General features: G+C 36.8%; 1 protein-coding gene across 1 annotated transcript; it reads right to left on the reverse strand.

The window, feature by feature from the left end:
* Positions 1 to 226: 226 nt before the first annotated feature.
* LOC134856250 (uncharacterized) lies at positions 227 to 18,169 on the reverse strand (the record flags this gene model as incomplete). Its single annotated transcript, XM_063872593.1, has 4 exons — positions 227 to 471; positions 5,087 to 5,186; positions 17,693 to 17,804; positions 18,028 to 18,169. Coding segments are annotated over 4 exons (456 nt in total), but the record flags the coding sequence as incomplete, so codon positions are not given.
* Positions 18,170 to 18,550: the final 381 nt, after the last annotated feature.

The raw sequence follows: 18,550 nt of genomic DNA on the forward strand, positions 1-18,550 counted from the left end.
GGTTTTTGAGCGGCCTTTTTTAGATAAACCGTTCAAAAACCGCTCAAACCGCTCATTTTGAAGCAAGATTTTAAGCGCAATCGTCTAAAAAACCGCTCAAAACGCTCAAATTAGGCGAAACGTGCTTCAAATTAGGTGAAAAATCTCGTTTCGGCATGGCCAGGAAAGAGCCCGATGAAACAATTTGAGGAGTGAAAAGTAAATATAAAAGAAGTATAGTGTCGAAAACACGCATGAGCATGGAGAACATAAGTTAGAGAATGGTAGAGAAGCATGGCACATTTGTCATCTTGCTGTATTCTGTAAGTGTGTGTCTGCTTTTCAGATTATAAGAGTGTGAGGATGAGGCTAAGTAGTTCCTCCTTCTTTTCATAGCTGTTCTTTTCGCTCTTCTGGTCCATCTGCCACTGAGTTGAGCTGCTGTTCGAGAATAGTGTTGTGAGATCGTAGAATGTCCACCTCCTCCATCACCTATTGGCCACAAATAGACAAGTTCATCTCAAAATCCGGAAGGAACAAAAACTAAATGAAATAATTGTAGGGAGCAGCCGTATCTAGCTTTAGCTTAAGAACCCTAATCGACAACATTTTAGCAACAGCAATTCATTTCGTACTCTTCTAATCTTCTCGAAATTTTCTTTTTAATTCTCAGCCACAGGCCCTGTCCAATGCAGGACCAACCGTTGGTGAGGGTGGTTTGCACAGTCGGTTACTGCAACCGTGAACGCAGTGGGATTCGAACGCATAACCCTCGATTTGACCCACTCGGCCATGGCTTCTCTGGAAAATCTTGCCAAGATCTTGATCAATCTTGAAGATTTATCAAAAATAGCAAAAAATCTTTGAAAAATTTAATGTGTTTTATTAGGCTTTCAATAGTCCACAAATCACAAGCACATCCCATAAAAAAATTTTATGATGGCACTGAGCCCGGCAAGCCAACTTGAATTTTTCTAGCTAAAATCTGGGGAAGCTCTTGAAGATTCTTCAAAAATTCGAAGATTCTTCAAGATCTTTAAAGATGTCTAAGAAAATTATTTTCGAATTTTGTGAAACAAGTTAACATTTTTATAGAGAGAAAATTGTCAGAAAAAAGAGGTTTTACTAACTTGAACTGAAGCAAACTTTATAGAAAATTCTCATGAATGCTTTTTTTAATTAAATTTTTGAAATTTTAATGTCGAATTACTGCTTTTGTGGTCAGACGTCAGAAATGTTGTTTTGATCTATTTCAAACATACATCTGGTTTCAGTTTCATGTTTTGTAAGATCAGAACATTTCAACAGGAGGGCAGTATGAAAAATAAACTAATAAACCTTTAAAAAGATTCACCAAGAAGATTTTCATATTTTAGCTTGAAAGAGTTTTTAGTTTGAAATATTTCGAGAAATTGGCGAAGCGATATCAGGTGCGCTAAATTCCAGATTATTGCACGATGCTTTGAGATATAAGATTGGGGTTGACAACTGAATTCTTTGCTGAGGGAAAGCATTTTATTGTATTGCTAACATCTTATTGTAGTGGTAACATCTCATTATAGTGGTAACATCTTATTATAGAGGTAACATCATTGCTGAGTGGTTTGTCACTGTTTTGATGAAAGTGCGTGTCTGTTGTAAAGTATCAAATTTATGTTTGTCAAGCGGTTTCGTTAAGCGCTATCTGTGCTGCAGTTAATTGCTTCCAAAACTCTTAAATGCAGTTATCAAAAAATATATCAACAAAAGTGCGGTGAAAGCATGTCTCGACAGAAGTTCAAAGCTCGTCACTAACATTGCCGTAAGCTCAATTTATGGAGTTGATGGTTAAAGGATGCACCGAAGCGTGGAGAGTTACGTTCTCAGAAAACCGAAAGCTTAACGATAACTTGCAACAAAACGGAATACTAAATAGCGAGCCCGGACTGGCAATTTATATACAGTAAAAAGTATACTGCACAAAAATTATACTGCACAAGAATTATACTGCAGCAGCCCATTCAGATAGGCAAATCGAGCTAGAAAGTTTTGAACTGATTTTGAGTAGAGAGTAAAAATCATTTTTAAGGCAAAAAATTTGATATTTAGAACGATTAAAAGGGATTTTTGTAGGGTTCTAATTTTCATCAGAATCTCAACAAAATTGATAAATTTAAGACCGTTGCTTTCGTTTCAAAACTTTGTGCTCATCATTCAACCACTATTTGTATCACTATCAACATTTTAAGCTCAATTCTGTTAGGCCAATGAACAAAACAAAATGAGTTTTTTGCATTTGTTTCGATGCAAATATTTTAAATATTAGTTGTACTCATGTTTTTATTCAGGCCATGTATCAACAGTAAAATTCTATTGAAAAACATACAAAAAACTTTATTCAAAATTTCTCTTTTTTTGATAGTCAAAAAAACCTAAAGATAATCTGCATATACCCGGGTTGACCTCCATTGACCGAGAATGCTAATCAGGCACTTTCATAAACTAAGCTTATGAAAAAAACAAATCATACAAATTTGATACAATTTCCTAAAATGGGGCCATTCAAACTTTCGAAAACTTTTATCATGTTTTGGCATATAAGTCGGGGTATCGTCATAAAAGAAAAAGAAATTTTTTTTCTGTCAAAAAGATGCTAAGCATACCATTACCGAAAATGGATTTCTTATGACCTGCATTTTTCTGATACCGACAGCAAAATGATTTTCCAAGCAGTTTCGAATTGGCTCCAAAAATTTTTTTTCTGATCGCATACCCAATTTTTTACTCAACAAACATTTTCCAAAAAAATTGCATTCAAAAAAAGTTTTTTTTTGTGCATAACTTAGTACTGGAATCACAAAAATTGAGTTTTTTCCGTGGACATTTTTTTCAAAAACGCTGAAAACGTCTATTTTTATGTATCGCATGTTTTTGTATGCCTTGATTAATGCGTGATTAGGTAAATTTTCAAATTGAAAAAAAAAGTTTCATCATTTGTGTGAGACAAATCTCAGACCGTTTCCATAGCATAAAACTTACAAGACGATCAAACCTCTAGTGATTCTGTTTTTGAGTAACAAAGGTTTTTGTTCCTTGTGTTAGGTTACGAAAACCAAAAAAAATTGTAGAATAAATGTTAAAAAATCAAAAGTTTTGGTTCATGGAAAAATGCTAGTCAAGCAGTTTCCATGTGTGAAAAATTACCAATCATAGACTTATAAGTAACTTTCTGTACTAATGGAAATGCATAAAAAGTGTATGGTTGCCATTGTTTCATGTATTAAAATTGTATGACTAGCGTTTCTGGTCAACCCGGATAATCTGTGAAAAATGATTAAACCAAAAAAAAAGAAAAAGATATAAAAATGACACTAATCTTCTTCGAAAAATTCAGACATTTTTGTTCCAAAGTTTCCAGGCATCCATTCTTATTTTATTGTAAAAATCTATTATCGTTATAGAATCAATTAGCAACAAGAGTGCAACTAATTTAGTGCGTCTTTTTGGCGACCCGCAAAAAAAATTCTTCTGCTATTTGTGAAAAAAAAATTAATTTCCGGCTTGGCAAAAAAAAAAATCAGCTTAAAAAAAACAGAGCGTGAACAGCTAAGTAAAATTGTGATTTTACTGACTTGACGGAAGGGAACAAAGCACGTGCTTAAAAAAAGTGTACAAAAATGGGAATTAAATACAAGTTTTGTTTCCGAAAAATTAGGCCAAGATAATGACTCAGTTGTGTTTTGGAAAAGCTTCAATTTCTTCGACACAATTAAAAAGTGTTCGAATGGTGAATTTTTACTTGAAACATCCTCACACAATTAATCAATTAAATTTTGCATACTGATTGTCTATCTTGTGTTTGGGGGCTTTGATGGGAGGGAGCCTTTTTTAAATTTGTTTTGAATTCTACAATCACATTGATATTAAAAATACAACGGCTTTTGCGCGAATAAAAACTTTTTTGATTATGCAGGTTGAAAACAAAAACGTTTGGCTCTTCGATAACATAATATTATCTGCTATTCGAATGTTCGGCTTAGTGACACAGCAGTGCTTGGCAAACGCGTAAAAAAACCAATGTATTTTTTAATGGCGCAGTTGGTAAAAGGCCTGGAGCATCGAAAACATCTTTTTTTTTGAAATTTGCTCAAATAAAAACAGTTCAATTGCCAATTCAAATGTTGCATTGACTATTTTTCTAAAACCAACGGCAGTAATTTTTTAAGATGCCAACATTTTGTTTTTCTTTCCTTAAATCAATATTTCAATAGTTTTATTGAAACTAAAAATCTTCCCAATTGCTCATTTCCAGACAATTACGTAAAAAAAATTTAGTAGCAGTTGTTCAAGCTAATTAAAGCTTAAAAAAAGGAGTCAGATTTTTTGTAGTTTTGAAGCATTCTCCAGGTCGGGCTCAAAGTACACTCATCAGAAACTAAACAAAAAGTGTTCCAAAAACAGCATTTTTGTTCCTTTCATTTTCAAACTGCACTACAAAAACAAGGACAGCTGGTTACTGTGTAAGAAGCACAGAATGTTACGACCATAGTTTTTTCACTTTTCATCAAATTAGTGTCGTTTTAAGTGGATGGTGTGACTCAAGAACAATACAATCGCGTAGAAAATTAATAAATTAGACATGATAACTTTTTGCTCAACAATTTTGAAATTGTTTTAAAAACCCTTTCTTGGCAAGCACGTTTTCATCCAAAAAGATTTAGAAAACAGTACAATCTACATAACAAGCATTACTCGATGGCGTTACTCGCTCGAAATTAGACGGTTTGTGGTGCCTGATTTTGCGTGGAACACAAAAAAAACTAAAATACACCGCCCGAAAGCAAAGTTCCTCCACAATTTTCGAAAGGTCGGAGTAAATTTTTTTGTCTGATGAAATCAGTTTTCTCAAAAGCTAAATTTAATTTCAAGAATGAGAAACTTGATGAGAAAGTGTTGATTTACATAAGTACACCTTTTAACAAATTTCCTACTCTTTAAGTTTTCGAAAAATGAAAGTTGAACTAGACACAAGCTCGGAGAAATAAATTGAAAAGTTAGAAACAAAAAGTATGAAAATATTCGAATTAGCTTAGTTGGGATAGTGGAGATTGAACAAGCACGTGTTTACCTCTTCCAAGTTCTTCTCCATGGTCACATTTTGCAGACACTTGGACGTCACTTGCGCAGTCAGACTGCCCACTTCAGCTTCCACATGCTCCAGCAGATCCCTGAAGGAAGAAGTCGAAACAAGTTTTAAACCCAAATCTAGGAGAGTGATTACCACCCAATTCAATTTTAAACTTTAGTAACTGATTAGAACAAAATTATTATTCTAAATGTTTGACAATTATAAATGATTATTATTACCAAAACTAGGTGTTCAAAAGATTTATAATCGATTATAACCGTGATATTTGACAAGAGGTTATAATCTCTAATAATCCATTATCATTTATAACACTTCTTAAATAAAGACTCATTAAATCAATTATACTTGATTATAATTGATTATAATATCTTTTTGCCAGAAAATTGTCACGCAAAAAGTTAAAACGTTTTTGAATTCAATTGTTATCCGTACGGACATACTGGATATCCATTAGAACTCTGTATAACTAAAACACGTTACATAGATCGTTTATAGTCTAAACGTTAACCATACCTACTTATGTAACATTATGTAAACGTAATCATATAGACGTCTGATCTAAATTAAGTACCTATTAAACCTAACACCATATTCAATAGTTATTTATGAGTCTCTGTCGCTCTTACGATTTCGAGGTCAGATTCGAATCAGACTTAACTTTATCAATTGAATTTAAGTTGTTCTGTCAATTTTCCTATTTCTCTATTCTCAGTTAGCGATCAGCATAGACTTTGATTACATAGATTATATAGATTATACCCCACCTAACGGCTGAGGGTATAACATGGCGCAGCCAGCGCTCACAACAAAAAACCCACTAGGTATCGCCCCATTTTGGCAGAAAGCCTCGGCGGAACCTCCAACCGAGTGGGAGAAATGGAACCAACAGCTCTACTTAGGAATCGTCGCAAAAGACGGAATAAATCTACAAAAGCTATTAAGAGATCCACCCGCAGTGCGAAAACCGCAAGAACCTGGTTATGAGCTCCCTATAGAGGGGCAAACTCAATCACAAACTAGGGACAGAAACATACGCAACCAAGAGAAAAGGATCCAATGGGATAATCAATGTGCCCAATTGGATAACTTGGGACCCACCGTGGACGGAATACCATGGGAGGAAGCCGACATAAAAGTCAGAAGCTATATTTACCTCAGTCTTGGTAACGAAGGACAAAGACGTCTCAGCCAACATTACCCAGATCTAAAATACAAGAGACATCAACGAGGGCATTCTGGAATAGACTAGAGCACCTCTTTATTAAAGACCGCAACGTTACATTTGACAGATACGAGGCGTTCACAAGAAAGCAAAACAAGACGGAAACGCTTGAGCAGTTCCACTGTGGCCTCACGGAATTGGTCATTAAGGGAAGCTTCAAATGCCCTAATTTCAATGATAACACGTTGGAGACTGAAATTATTCGAGATTTATTCACAGCAAATATGACAAATGATGAGGTACAAAAAGACCTACTGGCCGAGACGGAAACCCCCGACCAAGCATTTGAATATGCAATACGCAGGGAGAAAGGTTTGGAAAACCAACTGCAAATACGCAAGCAAGGATCATCAGCAATTTCTTCTCAGCAAACGGGCTTAAAGTCCGAACCAGTTGGGTTCATTCAAAGACGAGGAGGGGACTCGTACCGCAATAATAGACGGGGGAACAACAGGGGTCGAGGACAACCACAGCGGGGAAATTCGCAACGACAAGACAGAGACAGGAAACAATCTTGTTTTAAGTGCAGTAATCCGTTCGGACCTGGTCACCTCCAACAATGTCCGGCAAAAGACAAAATCTGCAATAAATGCACGAAAAGAGGACACTACGCAAGACTCTGTAACTCCTCAAACGTTAATGCAATCAGTGAAGAAACAGATCCCGAATTAAATATGCAGGACACAGATATAGCGGCGTACGTTGGTTATCTCCAGGCAGGGGATGTCGTTCCGGGATGGGAAGTCATCCACCCAGATGACAATAGCGTAAATGCTGTAAACTTTCAAGAAGAAACGGCAGAAAAACTAACGACGGACGACTTAATAGGACATCTCATTCGAGTTAAGATAGGGAATAATAATAATACCTTCATTGCAGATACAGGGTCTCCAACGTCATTTGTAAACAATAAAACAGCGATTACACTACAGAATACAGTGTCAAGTGTCAAGGGCCAGACGCATTCAAATCAATCAAGACGACGAGGCTAATAGAATGGTCTGCTACAATGGTTGCAAAATTCCGGCGTTCGGCAGGCTGATTGCCCCCATAGAGTCAGGAGGGTGGACAATCAACACCGCGCCATTTGTTGTGGTTGACGATGAACGGGCGAATATCCTGGGAAGAAATCTCCTACCGCAACTAGGCATCCATCTTCACCAAGAAAAACCAACTGGTAAGTCAATCAATTATATAACTGACTCAAAGCAATCAGACACAGTCATTACAAATTGGGTCAAATCATCATACCCGGGGTTGTGCACACGCATCGGACGCTCAAAAAACCACGAGGTTCATTCAAAGTTTCTACACGACTTTAAGGCGCTACAACAGAAAGGGCGCAGAATTCCTATTCACATTCAGGAAAAGGTCGAACAAGAACTCAAATCCTTGATTGACCAAGGCCATATTGTGAAACTAGATAGCTGTAGCGACAAGCAATTCATTAGCCCAATCGTAATAACGGTAAAGAAAGATCATTCAATAAAACTAGCAAAGGATTCAAAACAAATTAACAAAGCGATACATAAAAACAAGTATCAAATGCCAAACATCGACGTACTCTTCGATAATGTAACCCAATCAGCTCAAGAAGGTAATGGTAAATCAGGGACAACATACTTTTCTACCATTGACCTTCGATATGCCTACAGTCAACTGAAATTGGATGATAAAACTAAAATGCAGTGTAACTTTAGTATAATTGGCGGGCAAGCAACAGGCACCTATCAATTCCAGACTGGATTCTACGGGCTCAAGGATATGCCCGCAGAATTCCAGAAGGCCATTGATCTAACGTTAAACAACGAATAGGATACCTTCCCTTTTCTTGACGACATATTGATTATATCCCACGGAACTAAAGATCAACACATCGATAAATTGAAAAAAGTCTAAGACAAGTTAGATCAAGAAAATATGGCTATTTCATTAAATAAATGTAAATTCGGCTGTAAAGAAGTAGAATGGCTGGGGTTTGTCATAAATGAATATGGAACCATACCAATGCACAAGAAAACCGATGCAATTACAAAACTCCAACACCCTAAAACTTTCAAACAACTCAAAAGCTTTATGGGATCGGTCCACCATCTAAATAAATTTATACCAAACTTGGCACAATTGTGTACACCATTGAGACCACTCTTATCATCTTCTTCCAAATTTCACTACGTTTGGGAACAAAAACATGAAGAGGCATTTAAAACCATTCTTACAGCGGTGCAAAATATCACAGAAAATCGACACTTCGTAAATAATCGTGAGACAAGAATAGTTTGCGACGCAAGCCGCGATGGTATCGGAGCAGCACTTGAACAAGAAACTCCAGATGGATGGGCTACGGTGGCATATGCTTCCAGATTTCTAAACACGTGCGAAAATAAATATTCAGTAAACGAGTTGGAACATCTAGCTGCAGTATGGGCCATTGATCATTTTAAATATTATCTGTATGGCCGCCGTTTTACATTAATTACTGACCACCAAATAAGAGTAATAAAACAAAGTTGCCTAACTAGATGGATTGACCGTCTCCTCCCATTTGATTTTGACATAAAACACCTTTCCGGCAGCAAAATGGGTTTAATCGATTATATTTTGCGCCATCCGGTGGGGAAACCACAAACCCCCGCGTATTGGGACGAACATTTCGTAGTCGTACTTATTGATAATTTCATTTCTTGCCTTGAATTTCAAGACAGCATCATAGCTAACATTGAAATGATCGAAAATCCAAACGGAGTTTAACGCACGTTACAGCTCGACCGGAACGAAAACTTTCCTCGTTCAAATTCGCACGCAAAAGCAACAGAATTCACTGTTAATAGTCAACTTCTAGAAAACAGTCACTCTCGATCAAATTCAAACATTTTAAACCAATCCACAGTAAACAAAATACATCAGTCTAACCAACCTTACTTGGCCACACAATCCAGCGCTTCACTTGACACCAAGATGAATCGACAACTACAAACAGGAATAGCACTACCCCCGTTCAAAAGAATTCTAAGAAAATGTCATAGCGGACAACAAACGACGGTAACAATTCCGCCTACCAATTTTGCATCGTTCACAGAAATTCCGGAGGAACCAAGCCAATCAACTCTCTCATTCAGCGATGTAAGGCACCAAGTGATCCCGTCGGAGGATAGTTTCACTTTTAATAAAAAGTCAGACCAGTTGTGTCAAACAGACCCCCCAGACCAACCGGCAGAATGTCAAGCCATCTCTATGGAGGAGGAAGACGTACCGCTATTTCGGAAAAATCTCCGAAAAGCACTCGACCTGGATTTTATCGCGGCGGCCACGAAACGTGATCGCAACCTTCAACCCCTGATCAATATGGTACGCCAACAAAAGTGGGATCAGATCAAGGCCTGCTACGGACCATATTTTTACAACGTGCGCGACCGATTGTCCGTCCGTAACAACGTCTTACTCTATGATGACAAAGTAGTAATTCCAAAGCAGTTAAGGCAAATCATTCTAGACTCGATCCACCTAACTCATCCGGGACAAGGCGGCATGCTGGAAGCTGCCAAGCACATATGGTATCCATATCTCCATAGAGATATAGTTACAGCAGCGCAAAAATGCAAAGAATGTCGCGCCAAAGGTAAGAATTTTCGAGTAATGTCCGGTAAGAAACACTTCACTAGCCCAGACGCCGTAGTCGAACCGAATGAGGAAATGCAATTGGATTTCGCCGGACCGTTACCGGATGAAAACAATAAAGACGTGTACATCCTAGTTGGGGTAGATAGATTCTCAAGATTCCCATCAGCAAAAGTGGTAGCAAATAACAAGGCAGATACGATCATCAAATTTATGCAAACACATATTGTAAATCACGGTGTACCAAGAAATATCCGGTGTGACCAAGCTCAAGGGTTTCGGGCTAAAAAATTTATGATCTATTGCAAAAGCAAAAACATTAAACTGATATTTGCTCCAGCGGACGATCATCGCTCAATGGGCATGGTAGAAAGACTAATCAGAACTTTAAAAACTCGTCTCTCTATTATGAAAATCGATAAAAAATAACCACCGTACAAGTTAGCGTCAGATGTGGCAGAATTAATCAAGACACTGCGTATTACCCCACACGCAACAACCAAAATTACACCGTTTGAAGCACACTACGGGCGTAAACCAAACACCCCATTAACTAATATCTGCACAACACCCAAAATCTCTAATCTCTCTTGGGAAAACACAAAACTTTCGTGTTTAGATGAAAAGATACTCACAAAGTCTGCCCTCACGCCCGAAGCAATTTGGAACAGGGACATCAATAGTGAGGACGAACTGAGTGTGGTATACAAAAGTAACTACCTTCCCGAACCATCCTTTCAACCAGCGGGACCATCAACACAAGCGGTTCGAAGTAAGATAACGGGACCAGCATCAACTAGCCAGATAGAAACAATGAAAAAGAAGCAGGTGACACTTTCGGATACTGACGAGGACGAGGAGTTCGATCAGGCTCTGCTGAAAAAAAACTCCCAATAGGTGCGCATCTTCCACTTAATAATATACCCTTAAACGGTCTTTTCTCGCCGATAATCCGCAACATGATATAGCGAACATTAGAACAAGAAAACCAATTTGTTGGCTTACACAACAAAAAAAACAAAGGATAGAAAAAGCCCCCTTGGTTTTCCTAAAAGATCGCTTTAAAGGACCCCAGGACACCATAAACCCATAATTAGGAAAACGTATAGAACAAGTGGCACGAAAATTGGGTACCATAGCACGTAAAACAAAAAATCCTGGGGTATTCGGGGCACAATTCAAAATAATCGAAAACGGATCAATCATTAATTACTCCCCGCATACTGCGTGGGTCTGGGAAGATGGAAAACAACCGAGGGTAATAAGACACGACGGTCTAGTTTTTGTACCAGATCCTCGAGTTTACGGTAAATGTAGACCGGCACAGCTAAAAAAATTCGTAGCATACAAACATTTACCAAGAGCTAAGACCCGTATTTCAGACAAAGAAGTTAAACAAACAAAACCAACTGGCTCAAAGATCCAAAAGCAAACACCCAAGGGACCAGAGAATCCGGCGGGAAAATCATCAACACCTACGAGCCCCAAACGAAAGCCACCAAAGAACATCGAGGAACTCATCCGGCAAACAACAAACCGAAGGACGCTAGGACAACAACGTATCCATAAAACGACACCGACAACATCAAAAAGTCAACCTTTAAGAAATCCACCAACGGCTACGAAAATTCTCAAGTCTCCCAGTCGAAAAGGAAAGGGCAGCCCAGAGAAAGCACGCAGAGATAACAAACACATAGAATTTGAGTGTTACACGTCGATTTCAATATCATCGGACGATTCTATTAATCAAGATATTACGCAATCGTTACACATGCCCCCAGCCAAAAAGATAGACCTGAAAAACACGCCGCCACAGGAAATAATACCAAGCCGTAGATCCACAAGGACTACTGCGGACAACGCGGTCTGTCACATAACAGTACAACACCAGCAAGATCAAAATGCGGAACCAATTGGTCAAGCAGCAGGCACGACGCACAAATCGTCAACCGATATCGAATGTATCGAAATCAACTCAACTGACGAAACGCCAGAACAGTTAAGGGTTCAGGAAACCAATGAAAGGACAGGTGGCCAAATCACTTCCATTGGCGACACATCCGATCCAGATGATACACTGTACACACCGACAAAAACGATCACACACTCAACTTCACCACAGAGTAACCCGAGTGACAAAATAGTTTCGAATTTAAATACGTCAGCACAACGCGGTTCACCACAAAGCCCGATCCAAAGAGCAATTAGTTCACGTTACGTGATCGATAGACCAACTGGAACTTCATGCTCACCAGACAAATCATTCATTGACATTTTTAATGACGCAATGAAGATCCTCAAATCCATCTCGCCAACAAAAAACTCTATGACATTCCAAAGAGAATGTGAGAGACAAGATCGCCCTAAGTGTCTCATTAAACACACAAAGGAGGCGAAAGCAGCGAACCGGCCACCCAACAAATTACACAGACATCATCGGCAACGAACGCCCCCCAAACTTCCATTCCACCAAACGAGGACGCTACCGAAAAACAGGAGAACATATGATGTGCTCATCATATAGAAAAAAGAAGGGGGAATGTTATCCGTACGGATATACTGGATATCCATTAGAACTCTGTATAACTAAAACACGTTACATAGATCGTTTTTAGTCTAAACGTTAACCATACCTACTTATGTAACATTATGTAAACGTAATCATATAGATGTTTGATCTAAATTAAGTACCTATTAAACCAAACACCATATTCAATAGTTATTTATGAGTCTCTGTCGCTCTTACGATTTCGAGGTCAGATTCGAATCAGACTTAACTTTATCAATTGAATTTAAGTTGTTCTCTCAATCTTCCCATTTCTCTATTCTCAGTTAGCGATCAGCATAGACTTTGATTACATAGATAATATAGATTATACCCCACCTAACGGCTGAGGGTATAACATCAATGATGGGTTTTCAATTTTTGTCGTTAACTGTGGGTCATCCAATGGGTATTTTTCTGTCATCAAGAAATAGAGGTCTGGTCACACTTTTGTTTATCTGAACCCAAAGGCTTACCAAGAAACAAAAGTATGCTTGAAATTCTTTCAAATTATTCGAAAATTTCCGCGGTAGGAGAAATTTAACTCTTCAGAATAATCGTAAGCGTAAGAACAAGTCATGAAACTAAAAGAAAGTCCTGAAAAAATTCTTCTAATCCAGAAAGAAATATAAAACAAACCAACGTATCTGAAAAGCATACAATACCAGCAATATAGATTTAAGGTCAATGACAAAAAGAGCTAAGGAAAGGATTTTACTGGATTATAATCGATTACAATGGATTTTGATGCATAAGAAAAAGAAGAGAAATCGTAATAAAAAACAATCGATTGTAATCAATCATAATCGATTATAATTGAATGGAAAAAGAGATGATCAATAGTTGATTATCATTGATTAAGATGTATTACAATTGATGAAATTTCGTTTTTCAAAATAAACGACGTATATTAGTCAAGCGTCAAAATATGAACACTGAATATGGTGTTCAAGGTGCAAAAGATTTTTAAAATGCCATGTTTTTGCAGCTTACTTGGTATTATCGCAAAGTATTTGATAAGCGAATTATTTTTTAAAAATGAAAATCCAGCCGTCTCGGATTTTTTTTTCTTCATCCAGTTCTTGAATGAAAATTAGTAGACTTAATTGTGACTTAGTTTTAGGCCTGGATTTTGCAGAGTTTGTCAGTTAATTGGAAGGTTTAGCAATCAAATGGGAATAATTCGCTAGGCCTCGAGTTTTGTTTCGAGCTTTTGTAACAATTTATGAAGAAAAGACAAAAAAATTGGGCTCGGGTTATTTTTTTTTCAGAAAAATTTTGGCTGCTTACGCAAATAATGTTTACGCAAATAATGTCGGATTTTTTTTCTTCATAATGTTTACGCAAATAATGTTTACGCAAATAATGTCGGATTTTTTTTTTTGATCCAGTTCTTGAATGAAAATTAGTAAACTTAATTGTGACTTAGTTGTAAGCCTGGATTTTGCAGAGTTTGTCAGTTAATTGGAAGGTTTTGCAATCAAAGTGCATAATTCGCTAGGCCTCGAGTTTTATTTCGAGCTTTTGTAGCAATTTATGAAGAAAAGACAAAAAAATTGGGCTCGGGTTATTTTTTTTTCAGAAAAATTTTGGCTGTTTACCCAAATAATGTTGTCAATCGTCTTAATGATATTGATATGCTGATTTCAACTTTGAAAAATTGAATTCAGCTCATCATTTAGAGATTAAGAAACGCCAGATTGCAATTTTGAGAGGATGAACGCGCGATATAATTTACACCTTCACTGCGTGCGCGGTGATTTAATTCTGCTCAGAAGTCATTCAAAAAAGTACGTGGCATGCCTGTTGAGCTAAGCATTAGTGCTAAAAGCGAACTGCCTGTATCATGATGCGCTGGCGGCTCCGATGGCCATTTAAAATCTATGGAAGAGATTTGAGTTTCAGACTATTGACTTTTTTGGTTTTTTAAAAATCTTTCAACATACACCTCATAGAGTAATACAGCAATTTCTTTTTGGAGCAATTTCTGAGCCGGTAATCCTTTTGCAGTTTACGCATTGTAGCACTAAAAAGCTTTCCAACAAAAAGGCAATTTTAACACCTTTAACTACAGAAAAAAATCAGTGTTGGTCAACTCAAATGGTAGAAAAAAATCCGCAGAATTGGATTGTTAGATTTTGTCGGGAAAAAAATCGACCGAGCTCAGATCGTTTTTTAAAAATTTTCTGATCACTTTTTTGTTTCGAAATGAAATTGTGTTAGCGATGTGATTTAGTTCAATAAGTTGTGATTTAGTTCGACTTGAGGTCTTTTCAAGAAGTATGCGGCATGCTCGTTCAGCTAAGTAATAACTTATGGTGCAGTAATTTGTTTCTGTTTTGTTATGATTGTCTTTTTTCGTGTTTCTCCTTTTGATCCAATATATCCTATTGTTTGTCTGTGTGGTGTGATTACAAGGTCGTATCTTTCTTTTTTAATTAAACAATTACGTAATACGATTGTTTATTTGTTACCTAGATTATCTCTTGACATAAGGTTTAGGATGATGGATGCAATATTTGGATTAGAGGTTTCTAATTTCTTAAACTTTTAGTCCTTACGCGTTTTGAGTGACTATCTTATCTTGTGGCATAGGTTGTCGTGGTTTGACGGGTTGAAGAGAGAGTATTTTATCGGTTCGTGTCGTGAGAATGATTTGTTACTTTCTCGTGACTAAGTTCTAATTTAAGGTAGACTTAACTAGTCTTACTTAGCGTTTGTGATTTGTGATCGAGGGTTGGAGAACAGTAAATCAATCCACAAGTTTCAGGCATAATTAGAACGTGAGTAGATCGTTGGGGACTATTTTATGACTCACTAAGTTTAAGTGTTTTAGCCTGTGTCATCTAAGAGGAAGGGCTCAAGTAAGTGAGGAATGAGTAACCGAAGTTCTCCACCGTTTATCTTAATTAAAATGGTTAATTATTTCAGAAATTTCTATTGGTCCTGGGTTGTTGATAAGGGTTGGGTAGTGAATCGACGTAGTTGAAGTCGTTAGACACTTTAAAAATATGGGGGGGGTGAGATCAAAATTGTTCCATAATGATCAGAATTTAAGGAAATTTAATTTAAGTGACTTTTAAGATCCAAGGAAAGCCTTGATGATCTGTTATTTAAGCTAAAATGATTTAAGTGAAAACAAGGATAAGCCTTGATAAGATTTAATGTAAAAGTTCAAGTTTTTAAGGTTTAAGATTAAAGTTTAGATTATGTTAGCTTTTTGTATTTTGCTGTTATTTTTTAGGTGATGAAGCTGGGATGAAGAAATGATATGACAGATTATTCAAACTAACAATGATTTTTTATTTTAACTAATTTTCGTGTTTTTATTCAATGAATTATTTTATTCAAAATGTTTTGATTTACTGCAGATTTTTTTGGAGGGAACGACTTGTGTTGTTTTTATCAGTCGTTATTGTATAAATAGTAGGTTTAGCACCTTTGATGTTGCTTAAGGATTTCTTCAAATTTTATGTCAATAAATGAAAATCTAAATTTACTGCGGAAAGGATTCTAAATACATAGGTTTGTTCCGGTTTCCGTCGCACTATTATGAAATGAATCGGTAGATTTATTCCTAATCCTAGATCGTGCCTTGTCCTAGGTCTTCTCGCAAAACCTGGTATTTCTCTGGTTTTGTTTGGAAAATTGGCGGTGATCTATTGAGTCGGAGAAAAATTTCTAATAAATTGTCTATTTCACGTAACATTTTTGCAATTTTGCAGTTGTCTAATTCTAAAATCTATTGTTTCTAAATCTAAGTTAGTTAAGGTCTTGTTCGGGTTTTTTTGGTCGCACCAAATGAGTTATGTGCTTTTGACTGTACTCATAGAGAATTTTCAGATAAGATACACCGTCTGCTCGTCACGCTATCTTATTTTCGGCCGGATAGATTCGTGCAACTTCTTATTCTAGTACCGATCTTAATATTACTCTGATATCTTCTAGTCTCAATAGATCTAGTGTATACTGGTTTATGTGAGTTAGTTTCCAGAAGGAGAACAACCGTATTCTAAGTTTAATTCAAATTGCTCCGGTGCTGAAACTACAAGTAGTTTAGCGCTTACAAATAAGTGTAAATGTTAGGTATGGAATATGATTGGTTAGTTAAGAATAATTTATAGAGTTAGAGAATTACACTTATAACCAATTATAAATTCTAGTTTAGAACTGGTTCCAATGAGAATCGATTATATTGACAATGTTTTAGAGCACAAAAATCATTTTTTTTTTCACTTTTTTTAGATGCGGGTGGGTTCAGCACGAGTTGAAAGAACTTTATGTTCTAAATTTAAACTTCTTTCAACTTCTTTCGATTGAAAACTTTTTTAAACATTTTTTGAACATCTTGCCTTTTATGAAAAAATGGTTATCGTACAATTTTTACATATATACAAATTGTATGCATTTTTTTAGCTTCAAATTAAATTTTAGTTTTTGATGAGCAATGTCCTTTAAATTGAGCACAAGCACTCTTAAATAATTTAAATTTGTTTTTTAACAAGTTTGAACAATTTCTAAAAATCTTGCCTTTCATGAAAAAATGGTTATCATACAATTTTCATGTATGGAAATTGTATGATAACCATTTTTTTCAAAAAAATTAACGTAGTTATTTTTCATCACCAGACTGTTGTATTTGGTTCAAATAGCCGGAGAAACTAGATTGAATCTTTTTTAAATGGTTTTTTGAAATTGTATTAAAATTGTGTGACTAGCATTTTTCCATACATTTGATGCAGGCAATTGTATGATAAGCTTTTTCGGTGTGGGGAAATGTAAGATAAGCATTTTCGGTTTATGGAGGCCAACCCGGGGTCACATTACCTTTCCAGGCTTTTTTGTTTGGTTTTAATCGGTTTTCTTTAATATACCGCTCAAAAACCGCTTAAAAACCGCTCAAATCTTGCTTGAAAAACCGTTCAAAAATCACCGCAAGAAATGAACGGTTTTTGAGCAATTTTTTTAAGCAAGATTTGAGCGGTTTGAGCGGTTTTTCCAAAAAAACCGCCCAAACTGCTCAAATCTTTCTGAAAAACCGCTCAAATCGCTCATATCTTGAGCGGTTTTTGAGCGGGATCTCGACCCGGGGGACAATTATGCTTCAAAAAGGTAAAAAAAAAGAAAACAACACATGTTGGTCTTGTGGTAGGAAGTGGCTTCAGCTAGAAAAGTTTACGCGTTTTTCTATTCCACCTACTCGTAAGCTAGTCTGAGATTGCGAACAGATTGGGGGTCGAACTGGACCAGTGATAACTGAGACAGAAGGGAGTCCATCTTTTCCATACTCTCAACACGACCATTGCTCAGCTCTGAAACACCAAAAAAGTGTTATTTGATCATGTATTTTTGTACAATTCCTGCAATCATGACATCTACATATACGTAATGTCTCCCCTCAGTATACTGTATGCAGGCGCCGTTAAGTATTTTGTGAATGTCAAAAAATTGGGAGATTTGATTTTTCTCAATACAGGGTCAATTATTATGTGAATGTGTACAACTTACGAGACACTTATTTCAATTATGAGCAACCTGAGCAGTTTTGTTGGGCGTGGAGGACAGAGGAGAATATGTGGTGCAGTCTGTTCACCTCCCTCTCACACAGGTCGTTGTACCTGTTCACCACTGACTCACACTTGCTCACTGTGCGTCCAATGGCCTCATCATACAACTCCTACTCATAACACACACACACAACATCTTCTACAGTTGTTATAGCTAGGTCTGTGTGTCTGCAGCTAAAACGACTCTGAGATCGGTTTTGAGAAAGGAGCACCCCTCTGCGGAGGCTATACTTATCTCCGCCATTTAGCTGGCGTGCAATCCAGAGACAAGGAGTTGAAAACGGATCCCTAAGATCCAATGCTCATCTCCCTCCCAGTTCTTCTTTTATTCAAGTGCCATTGTGTAAATTTGTGTATTTTCTCAAAACAACTTTTACCTGGCACTAACAAAAATAGATTGAGATCATGAAAAAGTATACAGATTATTTGAGATCGATTTGAGTTTTAAAAGAGTACGCTGATTAAAATTTAAAAAATCAGATCGATTTACA

The sequence above is a fragment of the Symsagittifera roscoffensis genome, unplaced genomic scaffold (assembly GCF_963678635.1).
Source record: "Symsagittifera roscoffensis unplaced genomic scaffold, txSymRosc1.1 SCAFFOLD_542, whole genome shotgun sequence".
NCBI lineage: Eukaryota > Metazoa > Xenacoelomorpha > Acoela > Convolutidae > Symsagittifera > Symsagittifera roscoffensis.